Source organism: Cardiocondyla obscurior, linkage group LG11 (genome assembly GCF_019399895.1).
Source record: "Cardiocondyla obscurior isolate alpha-2009 linkage group LG11, Cobs3.1, whole genome shotgun sequence".
Classification (NCBI taxonomy): domain Eukaryota; kingdom Metazoa; phylum Arthropoda; class Insecta; order Hymenoptera; family Formicidae; genus Cardiocondyla; species Cardiocondyla obscurior.
The window spans coordinates 7,163,517-7,177,201 of record NC_091874.1 but is presented as its reverse complement, the minus strand read 5'-3'; the positions used below and the strand labels follow the sequence as shown (position 1 = coordinate 7,177,201).

At 50.9% G+C, this 13,685-nt stretch overlaps 1 protein-coding gene across 1 annotated transcript; it reads right to left on the bottom strand.

The window, feature by feature from the left end:
- Positions 1–8,127: 8,127 nt before the first annotated feature.
- On the bottom strand, positions 8,128–13,122 carry LOC139106711 (uncharacterized). Its single transcript, XM_070663649.1, has 3 exons — positions 12,640–13,122; positions 10,211–11,050; positions 8,128–10,101 (listed from the first exon to the last, which is right to left on the bottom strand). The coding sequence occupies exons 1-3, from the start codon at positions 13,120–13,122 to the stop codon at positions 8,128–8,130; spliced, it is 3,297 nt and encodes a 1,098-aa protein (XP_070519750.1).
- Positions 13,123–13,685: the final 563 nt, after the last annotated feature.

Sequence of the window (13,685 nt, the reverse complement as noted above, 5' to 3'; positions counted from 1 at the left end):
GTTCTCGCTCCCCAGGTGCTGGACGAGGCGGTTTACAAGGACTCTTTCGAAGAGTTTCCCCGCCTCATCCAGCAAACATATGGGGCGGTATGCCGAGGGGGAATCCTCAGCCTTGCCCTTTTTTCTTAGGAGGACTAGTTTGGCTTTTTTCCATGAGAGCGGAAAGAAGCCATGCTGAAGACAGCTGTTAAATTGCTGCAATAACTGTCCATGTAAATTTTTTATAGCGAGTTTCCATATATTTTTTGTGATACCGTCCGGGCCTGGGGCTGTATTACCTTTAAGGCCTTTTTTAATTGCACCAAAGAACTCCTCCTCGCTGATATTCCAGTCCGCGTTCCAGTCCAACAGTGATTGAAGTTCTTCTGGACTGTGTCGATCCTTTTCGCGATTATCTAGTGGAAAGAGAGTATCAATTACCTCCACTAAAAAACGGGGATCTAATATTTCCGAGATCGGTGGGGCCATAGGCTTTAGTTTTTTACAAACTATTTTATAAGCTCTGCCCCATGGGTCTTCATCAAGATCTTGTATTAGCTCACACCAAGACTTTTCCTTAGCTTTCCGGATCGCAGTCCGGAGAACTTTTTTAGCTTCCTTATATTTAGCTAATGCTTCGAGCCTTTTAACCTGGTTGTCACGGCTACGAGTGACTTTCCTATTTGCTCTGATGGTTTCTCTACGTAACGATGCAATATGGTCCGACCACCAGTACATAGACTTTCTAAATTTATGTTTAATTCGCGGCATTGATGCATCACAGGCTTGTGTGATGACATCAATGATCCACTGAAGCTGATTTTCCGGATTGTTATTATCAGTGGAGTTCGTACTTTCTTTTGTAAATAGTGAAGCTGCAATGGAGGCTCGAAATGTATCTTCATTCAGCTTACGGACTGTCCATCTACGCTCTTCTGTTCTAGGGCGACGAGAGATTATACCGGGGGGGTCTATACGAACTATAATGTGTCTATGGTCAGAAAGATGTTCTAGGTTTTCAGACACCTTCCATTTCGACACCATTTGTGCCGCCGCAGGAGAGGCCCATGTTAAGTCAATGATTGACTCACCCTGCGGACGGACACATGTAGAGACATTTCCCCTGTTTAACAGGGTCAGATCGAGGCTCACGGCCCATCTTTCTACCATATTGCCTCTGGTGTTTGTACTTATTGAACCCCAGCTTTGGCTCCAGGCGTTGAAATCACCTGCAATTAACACAGGTGATCTATGTAAACATCTAACATAATCACTCATACCATCCAACCAATCCTGAAACTGAACTAAAGTGCCGGAAGGTGGGAGATATACACCAACGACTGTAATGCGTCCCCATCTAGCTGCAACAAAGTGTTGCCCCTGTTTTAAAGGAGCACATGAAAGAGCGCCAGGCTTCCATTTCCACGTAATGGCCACCGAGTCGAGGACATCTCCAGTCCAACATGAATGATCTCGTGGAACGAAATTCGGCTCAGCTACCACCGCAAGTGTAAAACCGTGCTCCGCCATTGTTTGCAGGAGCAGGTCCTGTGCGCCTCGAGAGCGCCCAACGTTAGCTTGTATTAGGCGTAAAGCCATTTACATATACCCTACCAACCCCTCCTCCGGGGGATCAATCTCCATGTGCCTTTCGTCTGCCTGTTGACTAACAATTGGCCTTTTGATTCACTGAGGTAAAGGAGGAGGGTTGACGTTAACTCCTTCCGCAGCATCTCTCTTTCCTCTTCGTGTTTGCGTTGTACACTGTTGGCTGCCAAGTACATGATTCGACCTTCTATTCAGATCAGAACAAATTGGACACTTTGGCGGAGCTCTGCATTCTTTAGCCAAGTGCCTTTGTTCTCCGCATCTATAGCATCTGCCGGATCTACCTTCAGTCTCAGGGCATCTCCCGGCCACATGCCCCTTTTGTAAACACTTAAAACAGCGAAGGGGACGTGCCTCTAGAAGATTTATCTTTACGCGTGTCCAGCCCACGTCAAGTGTGCCTTTTTCCGTGGCTTTTTTGGCCGCTACAAGTGGGATTCTCATCCAGAGACTTCCAAGTCCTCCGGGGAAGCTTCTTATTTCACCAGCCTGAATATCAGAACCCAAACACTCTCCTTGACTGGTCACTGCGCGCACAACTTCTGACACGGTTATCGAAGGCTCTAAACCGCGCACTCTAATTTCCGCTCTTTTGATCGGGCGGTTTACGCGAACTCCTTCCCTATCACCTATGAGTTCATTTAGGCGATTTGCAAAGGCGTCTGCCTGGGGGGAACTGTTTTCTCCCGGGACTTCGAATAATAAAGCCCCGGTAGCCGTAAAACGGGTTTTAACTTTATCTTTAATTCCAACGTCTGACAACTTAATTTTTTCTTTAGCCTCAGTTAAAATTTTCGGCATGTCTTTCTTAGGGCACGATAAGACAACCGCTGAGGATTTAGGAACTCGTCTTCTATTTCTTTTCCTTTTCTTATTAGAAGAAGAAGCGGGATTAGACTGAGCAGCCTTTTTATTTTCCTTCCTATCTTTTTTATTTCCCGAAGCTTTTTTAGTAGAAGATTCGGGGGGCAAGGTTAGAGCGGCAGTTTTATTTGCCTGTTTTGTTTGCCTAGCCGCCTTTCTACCAAGGACTTGGGTCCATTGCACTTCAACGGGTTGAGTATTTAGTCCGCCCCTTATCTTGGCATCTGACCTATTTACAGATTGAACTATTTGGGGTTCCTTCTTATTTGAGTGTTGAGGTTCATTTACTAGCGGGGAAACACTAACAGAAGAAGTAATAGTCTTCGAACTTTTTGATTTCCTGGATCGGCTAGCTTCTCGTTTACTAGAAGCACTAGCATCTCTCTTACTTTAAGTACTAGCCTCGCGTCTTCTTGTTTTACTAGCTTCTCTATTTTCTTTTCTGGACATCGAATGGCCCATCTTACCATCTTTTGAGGTAGGTGCAAGAGGAGCACTCATTTGAGTTCCATTAGAGAAAGAAGTAAGAGGCATTATCTGCTCTTTAAAGGATGCAAACATTTCTTGCATCTGTGTTTTGATGACTTTCGCGAAGACTGAGAGTTTTGCATCAATAATGCTTTCTACGTCTCTGTCAGATTGTTTAGTACAAGAGAAGCGGGGGGGATCCTTGCTCCTCTGTCTAGTCACACGGTCCTCATCATCCGACAGCGTTTTTCGTTGGCCCTGGATTGCAGGCCTTATCGCCTTTGGCCACTCATTTCTGGGTGGAAGGATTACGGAGGGACCTTCAATAGCCTCAATCTCCATAGCTTCAAAGACCGGGCTGTCTTTCTCGCATGTAGAGAGACGAGGATTTGGCGGATAAGGCATCTTAGCCGCATCCTTTGCTTGTCGCAACTCTTCCTCCAATCTTTGGATTTCAGACCTAAGTTGAGCGGTTTCCTGGTCGTTAGCGTCATTTCCTGGAAGCACTTTTTTAGACATAGCGTCTATTCCAACCTCAATCTTTAAGGCGGATTCCCTCAGAGAGCGGATAAAGCCGCCTTTTAAATTTTTCGACTTTGTCGCCACTTCATCAATTTTCTTAGTAGATCGTAAGATACCCTTAATTAGAGCTCGAATAGGCATATCAGCAGACTCTTTTTCCAACTTTTCTGCCATTACCGAACGTTTCTTACCCTTGAATTCAGCCGGGTCATAACCTCCCTCGGCTATTTTCTTCATAACCTCAATTTTTTTTCTGAGGGATTCAAGCTCTCTACTTTTTTCTTGAATCGCTAAAATAGCTACACCTTTTCCTGTTGTAATAGGGCGACCTCGTTTAGCTTGAGGTGTTTCATCTAGCAAATATTTAGAGGCAACGTCGTCTTCTGAAGTAGACAAGTCATCCTCCCACATCGTTTTCTTTGAGGCTTTTAATTGCCTATCATAATTTTTGCGAGTACGTTTCGCTGCCCCCGAAGCCGTCGTTCTAATTGAGGCGTCTGAGGAAACTATCTCTTCTGGATCATTGATATCGTCCATGTTTACATCTGACGACCAACGCGAAAATCTAAGTTCGTCGTCTTCCGTCGCTGTTGGTGTAGTAATCGCAGTACCTTCTCCTTTTGCTGCTACGTTTTGGGGTGGCGGAGAACCTGCGACTGGTCTGATATAAACCAACGGAACAGATTTATCCGCTGGCTGTTTTGTTTTACTTTTTGGCCCGGCTTTAGGCTTAGTTTTCGGGCCTTGCTGACTCTCTTTTGCCGATTTAACCACCTTCATATACACGACACGAGGAAGTTTAAAAAATTCCCCGTCCGTATCACTTGTGAGCGGGTACGAGCATTCAGCCTTAGAAGACTTTCCTCTAACACAAACCGCGCTCTTTGGCGAACTGCTTTTTTTTTTTTTTTTTATAGTGGGGGAATGCACTCTTTACACATACCCTCTCCCCTGGGGAAGGGAGAGGGGTATGTCGGGCTCAGGTCTTATGCCGCGAGGCTGCCCACTACCGACTAAACCCCCACTTTTGCCCGCATATGGTGCCGTGACTGATGGGAAGGTTGAGGAATCACGTGCGTATACTTCTCAACCTCCCCGGCACCGACCCACCCGATGACTTCGGTGGGTCCCCCGCGCTGCCGCTCATTGGACTTAGAGCGGCAGGGCCCGCATATGTGTGGCGGGCCGGCTTCTCTAAGTAGTCGCTTGTAGCTTGCGACCAACATACTCGGATGGGCAAGACTAGGAGAGGCTCCCCAGCCTCTTAATATTTCCTAGTTTGCCCTACTCGAAGAGCGAGGGAGAGAGACGCCTCCCCGCTAAGTTATTAACTCGGCGGGAGGGCAGACTCGTCCCCCGCCTTACAATCATCTCGGGGCGCTGGAGTTCAGACGCGAACTCCGTCGCACCGGTTGGGAGGCGCTGCCGTTTGGGCCAGGAAAGAGGGGGGAGGCTTGCGCCCGTCCCCTACCTCCAACCCGGCGCGCACGACAGACGCCTGTTGCGGGCTGGCTGCCCGAGTTTGTAGACGGCCTACAGGCCGCTCTTCTTGTATTAGGAAGGGTATGGGGTACAGCCGATGTTCCAGTCGTTGGTTGTCCTCTTCTTGCCCTTTCTGCCTCCTTCTTTTGTCGCATGACACTACTACAAAATGTAAGGAACGCTTGCCACGCCTCATCACTCTCTACGATCTTAGGCACTATTGCTTCTATCGACAAATTGGTGCCCAACTGTATCTTGAGCGCATTTCGCTCATCATTCCACGCGGGGCAGTGTTCCAACGTATGTTGGGCATTATCCTTTTGTGCCCCGCAGTGGTAACATCTCTCACAGCTTTCCTTGCCAATGCGGCACAAGTACGAGGCAAAACAGCCATGCCCCGTCAGCACTTGTGTCGCATGGAAGGAAAGTCCTTTATTTCTTCTTTTCAGCCAATCATTTAACACTGGCTCTACAGCGCCGATGACTCTGCCACCCTCTATCTCATGCTGTGAGCGCAATCGTGTACTCCACGCTTTGATTGTCTTAGTGCGGTGTATTTGCCTAAGACGATTTTTCACCGCTAAAGTTGGTCGCGTGTTGAAGCGATGCTTGTATCTCCGGAGTCCATTAAACACACGATGATGTTCCAGAGCCGTTAAGTCTAAGGGCGGGACGCCCGCTAACACCGCCGCTGCTGCCCGTGAGACCGTTCGGTAGGCCCGTGAAGCCCTGACAGTGGCAGGATGGAAGGCCTTTTCAAAAAGACTACGGCCCCATCTGCCAGCCGCTAAATTCTCCGCCCATACGGGCGCACCATACATTGCCACGGCTCTTACTGTGTTAATGTATAGCCGTCTTGCCGCTCCACCAGGTCCTCCCAGATTTGGAAGGATACCTCTAAGAGCGGTCGCACAAGATGCTACTCGTTCCGCTATCATTTTAAAGTGCTCGTGGAAGGTCCACCGTTCGTCTAGAAGTAGACCTAAATACTTGACGGTAGCTCCCGGGGCTATATCAACCGTGTCCACGCGCACGGTACACTGTGGCGGAGTGCCAATTGCTTTATCTTTGCCATAAAGCCAAATGGCCTCAGTCTTTTCGGGCGCTGCTTTAAGACCAAGTCTTGCGATGGCTCTAAAGATGGCCTGTGCAGCAATTTCGGCCCTATTGCGCGCTTCTGTCCAATTGCTCTCTCCGGCTAAGATTAAAGTGTCGTCCGCGTAGCAGACTAAGTGACAGCCGGGGGGGAGCGCCGTATTTAACACCGCGTTGTACCCCAAGTTCCAAAGGAGAGGGCCCAAGACAGAACCTTGGGGTACTCCACGGTATAGCGGTCTTGTGATGTGCCGCCCATCTCGATTTGTGTACGAGATACTTCTATTTTCGAAGTATTTGCCTACTATGATCCGCAGATACTCCGGTATTCCATAGTGTAGGAGCGATTTCCGGATAGCCTCCCAGGGGAGGGAGTTAAAGGCATTGGATATGTCTATTGATATAGCAAGAACTACCCCCCCCCCTGGGAAATTACATCATCTGAGAGGGATCTCACACGCATTATTGCGTCGATTGTTGAGAGTCCCTCTCGGAAGCCAAACTGAGCATGACTCAAATTCGGGCCCGTTTCCGACAAGTGCTGGACGAGGCGGTTAACGATAACTCTTTCCAAGAGTTTTCCGGCCTCGTCCAGCAAACATATTGGACGGTAAGAAGATGGAGATCCGTCCTCCTTGTTTTTCTTCTTCAAAAGTACCAACTTCGCACTCTTCCATTGACTGGGGAAAACGCCCTCTTGTAAACAGTTGTTAATTAAGTCTTTAAGTTCGCCCCCAATCACTTGTAATGCCAGGGCCCATACTTTCTTCTGAAGTCCGTCGGGGCCCGGTGCGGTGTTGCCCGTTGTACATTTCTTCACTGCCCGGAAGAATTCGTCCTCTTCGATCGTTGGAATCATTTCACTGCTTCGGTTAGGCGACAGGCTAGAAACCAAGTTATTCACCTCTGTATCCATAGGAGCTCTAGGAAACAAGACATCAATTACACCGCGTATAAAATTGGGATGCAGTGTCTCCGTGACTGATGGAGCTGGTGGCCTAAGTTTTTTGGTCACGATCTTGTATGCCAAGCCCCAAGGGTCTTGATCCAGTTCGGAGATTAGATTCTCCCAGGCCTCCGTTTTAGCTTTTCGGATAGCTATACGAAGGGCAGCTCTTGCCTGCTTATAATCTTGTAGGGCAGAGGCTCTTCTTGATGTGTCTTTACGACTGCGCGTAATTATTCTTCGTCTCCGCGTAGCCTCACGTCGCAACTCCGCTATGTTGTCATTCCACCAGTAGGCGGAACGACGTGGATTACTTCTCACTCGCGGCATTGAGGCATTGCAAGCGCTTGTTACGGCCTCAATAATCCACTCCGTCTGCTTCTGGACATCAGGTACGGCAGGATCTTCGCAGTTCTCCCTGCTCCAGCAGGAGGTCTCAAGGGAAGCCTTAAAAACATCTTCCCTTATCTTTTTATAGGCCCATCTTTTTTCCGCAGAGTGTTTATTTACTCTTGCAGAAGGGCCGCCACGGGTCCCGAGCCTTAATAGAATATACCTGTGATCTGACAGGTGCTCAAGGCCCGTAGCAACTTCCCACTTCTTAACCATGTAAGCGGCCGCAGGGGTGGCCCACGTTAAGTCTATAATAGACTCCCCCTGCGGTCGCACGCACGTTGACTCACTCCCTTTGTTGAGGAGAACTAAGTCTCTCGCCGCCGTCCACTCTTCCAAAATTCGGCCTCTTCTGTTAGTCTGTCGAGAGCCCCAGGTCACCGACCACGCATTAAAGTTGCCAGCTAGAATCACGGGAAGCGGCCGGAGTCCATCGATGAAGATCCCAATGTCCTCTAGCCATTCTTCGAACTCCTGTAGAGAACCCGACGGAGGCAGATACACGCCTACGACTGCCACGGGGCCCCAATGAACCGCAACAAAACGATGTCCACGTCCTATAGGTGCGCAAGGTGGAGCTCCTCGCCACCACCGCCATGTTATCGCTACTGTTCCTGTCTCGTCTCCTGTCCAGGAAGGATGATTCCCTGGAATGCGATGGGGTTCAGAGATAACCCCGAGTGTACAGCCACTCTCTGCGAGCGTATGCAGAAATAAGTCCTGCGCTGCGCGAGAGTGGCATAAATTGGCCTGAAGTAGAGACAGGGCCATTAAGTAGTCACAGGCTTGTCTCCCTCCTCCAGGGGACGTTTTCTTTGGGGCGATCTTTGAGGTAGCCCGCCAAAAGTGGATTGTACTTCTACTTCCATAGGTGATTCTTCAGTAAGGCGGGACTTGCTATTTCCGCCTATCGGGATCCCCTTTCTTCTCTGAGTAGTGCAGGTCTTACCTCCAAGGATGTGATCTGCTTTCCTTCCGATATCTGCACAGATAGGGCATCGAGGAGGAGCCGAACATGTTCGAGCTACATGCCCAGATTCGCCGCAACGATAACAGAGTCCGGACCTATCGCTTGAATTCGGACATCTATCTTTTGTGTGGCCGCGCTCAAGACACTTGTAACAGCGGAGCGGGCGAGGGTCAAGAAGAGCCACTCGCACTTTTGACCAGCCAACACTTAGAGTGCCACCATCTGCCACTTTCTTAGCAGAGGCAAGAGGTAGCCTCAACCACAAACTGCCCATATTATTGGGCAACTTTCTTATATCACCGCCTTGTATATCTGCCAGTTGGCAATAACCTTTATCTGCCACTGCTTCAATTACCTCGCTCTTCGTAATTGATGGCTCAAGAGGCCAAACTCTTATTTCGGCAGTGGTGACAGGACGAGTTATAATCACGTCCTTTTTATGTGCCAGCGCCTCTTTCATCAAACTGGCCAAAGCATCAGCTTTGCCACTATTTTCGTTTCCGGGAACCTGAATAAGTAAGGCCCCGGTTGCTGTAGTACGCATGGTCAGCTTTTCGTTAATGCCAACCTCAGATAATTTAACTTTTGAGCGTACTTCAGACATAAGTTTATCATATCCCTCGCTGCGAGATGAGAGAACGATGGCCGAAGTTCTCGGCACCCTCCTTCTCTTCTTCTTCGTCTGCTTTTTAGGCTGCATCTCACGTGATTTGGAAGGAGCTCTTGTCGTAGCTGGACGTCTCTTGCTCTCCTTGATCTTGTCTTCCTTACCCGCCTTGGCGGTTTTCAGGGAAGAAGTCTCAGGTTTCAGCACTTTCTTCGCCTTCTTAGTCGCCCCGCGTCTTGCCACTTGAGACCACGTTTCAGTGGGGCGCGAAGCGGCTTCTTCAGGAACATTCTTCTGAAGAGAGGAAGGTTTGGAGCTTGCTGGCTTCCTCTGTGAAGTTGGCTGCTTTCCTGCAGCTGACGGAACGGAAGAAGTAGAAGCCTCAGGCTTCTGGCCTTTGACTTCGCCTTTCCGTGATCGGCTTATCTCTCTGTCTTCTCTCTTGGGAACCTGGCGTCCTTTTGTGCCATCCTTAGGGATAGGTGCTTTGGGGGCGTCTTTCCGGGCCCCATCCGAGGAGGCTTGAGGGGTAAACTGCTTCACTAACGCAGCTACCATTTCTCTCATTTGCGTCTGCATTGTCTTTGCAAATGCAGAGAGTTTACTATCTATGAGATTTTCGATAGTTCTCGGTGTTGGTTTACGACCGGAAGCAGAAATAGCAGAGCTTCTTGCGGCTAATACCTCTGGATCATCTTCTGGAAGCTTTTTACATTTGCCTCTTATAGCCGGCCTTATTGCAGGAGGCCACTCCTCTCTGGGAGGCAAAGTTACAGATGGAGGAGGAGGCTGGATGGTGTTAGAATTCTCCTCCTCATCTATGTCCATTCCGGTAGCATCGTCCCTTTCACTAAGCTTATCACTAAGCCTTTTCCCTTTTTCAAGGACCACTGCGGAGTCACGGGCCTGTTTCAGTTCTTCTCGCAGTTTCATAACCTCCGCTCTAAATTGCTCAATTTCCTGAGCATTTGAGTCCTTCAACGGCAAAGCTTGTCGCGTCATCGCATCTGCATTAACCTCGATTTTAAGAGCGGCATCTCTTAAAATGCGCACAAAGCCGCCCTTAAGATTATTAAATTTTACCGCTACTTCCTCGATCTGTTTGGTGGTTTGCAGAATTTCCGCAGCTATAGCCTGAATAGGTAGGCCCACGGATTCTTGCTCTAGCTGCTCCACCTTATCAGTGCGGCGTTTGTCCCTATAATCAGAAGGATCCTAACCTCCTTCTGCAATTCTCCTCATTGTTTTGATCTCTTCTTTGAGAGAATCGAGCTACTTTTCCTTCTCCTGGATAGCGAGGATCGCAACCCCTTTTGCCTGAGACAATGGGGCGCCCTCGCTTCTTCTTTTCATTCCCGGTAAAGAAGTTCTCTTCTGAAGATGAAGATCGATCCTTCCGGGTTATGAGCCGACGAGTCTTCTTACCCGAGTCACCGCCTCTTCTTCTTCTCGTCCTCTTGGATGCTCCCGACGCTGTGGTGCGTATAGACGCGTCTGAAGCGTCAGAGGAATCAATGTAGACAACCTCAGCGCCTGTATCCTGCACATCGGTGTCCTGATCGGAAGTGGCTGTCCATCTCGCCACGTTTCCTTCTTCCTCCTCCGTTGCAGTTGCCGCGCTTGCTTCAGTTAGACCTGAAAGAGGCGGGGGAGAGCCAAAATTTGGCCTCACGCTGCAGAAATTAGCAGGCAGATCCGACGGCTGTTTAGTCCTGCTTCTTGGGCCAACTCGTGTTGTAGATTTCGGCCCCGTCTTCTTCTTGCTGCCAGCCCGCTTCACTATCTTCATTTCCACAAGACGTGGGAGTTTTAAGTACTCCCCATCGGTATCCGTGAGCGGTGCGGTCTTCTCCTGAGCTTCCCTTTCTTCTTCCGACAAACAGGAACGCTCCCCCCGATCTACCAAATCGGACCTATCTCTTCCTTCTTCTTCTTTGTTCTTCGCAGACGCAGTCTCCACCAACGCCCCTGCGGAGCAAGCATTGGATCGCCCGTCGTTGGATGACGACATGGCAGGAGCCGGGACGGCACTCCCACCACGCCGGTCTCTAAGGGTCCGAATCCCTTGAGGCGGTAAAACTGCCTTCTCTTGATCTGCCATTTCCATAGTAGTATCCTTTAAAATGGTTTGTGTAGGGTTTTCCTTCCCCTAAGCCGATTGGGTGCCCGCCCTGCCGACTCCGACCTAGCCGCCTCCTTCTTCCGTCCAGAGACGCGCCACGAGCCCCGCCTCGGAATACGTCCGAGCGGCCCCGTGGCGGTCACAACCTCCTCCCCGGGGTGACCAGGCCCACCTCGGAGACTTCCGAGCGGCCCGGAACACTCTCTACGTCTTCCCTGAGGTGCCCAGCCCGCAGGCCGGAAAACCGTACGCCCCCGGAGACCGTGGGGTCACACCCCCGGTGTGCAACTCCGGTGCGTATACTTATACCCGCCCCAGGAACGCACCACGTACGCCCCGGAAACGGGTAGAGGTAATCCCTAACCTCGGCTGCGGGAGCACCCGCGTGCAATGCCTCAGAAAGGGATCTTCTCCGCTTGAGCGGGAGGCCCCCTACCCACCCCCCCCGGGTTGGCATGGTAGGGAAACCAATTCCCCTGCGACCCCAGCCGGCCGGGATTTGCATTCCGGGTTACCTTCCCTTACCACCTTGGGGGGAATAAAACCCATCCTCTCGGCGAAGTGGTCGCCGGGCTCAGGCACCTCGGGACCGCCAAGTCCCGTACCACAGACCTACACCGACCTAATAAAGGGTCGGCATCTGTGGCCCTTGAGGTTTTGGCGAACTGCTTTTAGGGGAGTACCCTAACCTAACCTAACCTAACCTAACCTAACCTAACCTAACCTAACCTTTTTTTTTTTTTTTTTTTTAACGTGAGGAAATCCTTTTACGGATACCCCCGGTTTGGGAACTCCGGGGGTTATGTGGGACTCAGGTCTTATGCAAACGTGCTGCCTAATACCCACTAAAACCTCACGAGTGGCCTAGCACAGGCAGTCATTGGCGAGCGGCACGGGAATCGTAAACACATTCCAAGCACCGCACCGCTCGCCCACTACCGGGACCCCCAGATGTTAGGGGGTCTCTGCCTGGCCGGAAGCACCTCCTTGAAGGCTAAGGAGGGCTTACCGGCGCCCGGTCATTGAGCTTGACCGGGCCACCATCCAAATAACTTGACGAGAGGGGACCACTACCCTCTCGCCAACGCCCACAAATGGGCAAGGGGAAGACAGGTGTTTCCCATCCACCCGTGATGCCTCCCCCTTCTCACCAAACGCGCCGAGGCACCAGGAAGACGGAAGAAACCCTCACCCTTACGGGAGCTATTGGGTCCCCCTGCCCTCCGGTGCGCAGCACTGGAATACAAGTACTGGATGAATCCAGCAGTGACTTGGCTTTTAAAAGAGCCGATCTCTCCTCTCGTTATCTCCGAAGAGATAAAGCTCGCGATATTATGTACAGGGGATATGTACAGGGGGGATAGGGTAAAGGAATTAGCCGTCCCCCCCGCACCGCTAAGGCGGGCGCAAATGCGCTGGAGTCCCCCGTCGAAGTCTTCTTCTTCGGACGGGAGGCTCGTTTCTCCCCGGTATAGAAGGGGGGGGGGAATCTCACCTTTTCTTATCTTTTCATTAGTCTCCTTCTGTGAAATAACGTTTTCACAGAAGGAGACAAACACATCCTTTTCGGCCTCCCCTCTCACCACGGCTGATATGACCGCCGGGAGGGAGAGGTCCGGACCCAATGCGCTAATCAGAGCCCTTCTCTCACTCGCGAAGGCCGGGCACTCAGCAAGTGTGTGATCTGCTGAGTCCCGACCTGCGCCGCACTCCCAACATCTGGGAGACGATTCTCGACCTATGCGGCACAGGTAATCACCGAAGACACCATGTCCGGTGATCACCTGTGCCGCTCTGAAGGGCAGTCCGCCCTGTTGGATGACGCCGCTCACCCAGTCCTTGAAGCAAGGGCGAACGGCGTCCAGCACTCTCTTACCGGGAGCGCTGGGAGGAGCATTTATAATTTGCTCCTCCCAGCTCTCCAACACAACGCGCCTAGACTCCTGGCGCAACCTCCCCAGCGCTACCGCCGTGGGTTTGACTCCACGGCGGAGCATGGCGGTCCTACGCTTATATCTTTCAGCGTAGGACACCGCCTCCACTTCGATGGGCGGGATGCCCGCCATTATAGCTGCTACATTAGCAGCTGTAGTCCTATAAAGGCGGGCAACCCGCGTCGCCAGCCTCTTCTCGGCCTGGCGGAAATTGGCCAGGGCCTTTCTATCTTGCGGCAGCTTGTCCGCCCATATGGGTGCCCCGTATAGAACAATGGAGCGGACAGCTGCCGCATACAACTTCCTCACACCCAACAGGGGGCCCCCCAAGTTGGGCATTAGTCGGCCCAGCGTGGCTGCCGCCCGGCTCATCCGGGGGGCCACCTTGGCAAAGTGTTTGCCGAACTTCAATCTCTCATCCAGAGTGAGGCCAAGATATTTAATGTCTGACCTCACCTGGATGAGAGTACCGTCGACCACCCTAAGGTTAACCTTTTTTTTTTTTTTTTTTTTTAACGTGTAAAAATCCTTTTACGGATACCCCCGGCTTGGGAACTCCGGGGGTTATGTGGGACTCAGGTCTTATGCAAACGTGCTGCCTAATACCCACTAAAACCACACGGGTGGCCTCGCGCAAGCAATGATTTGCGGGCGGCACGGGAACTACGGATGTATTGCAAACTCCGCACCGCCCG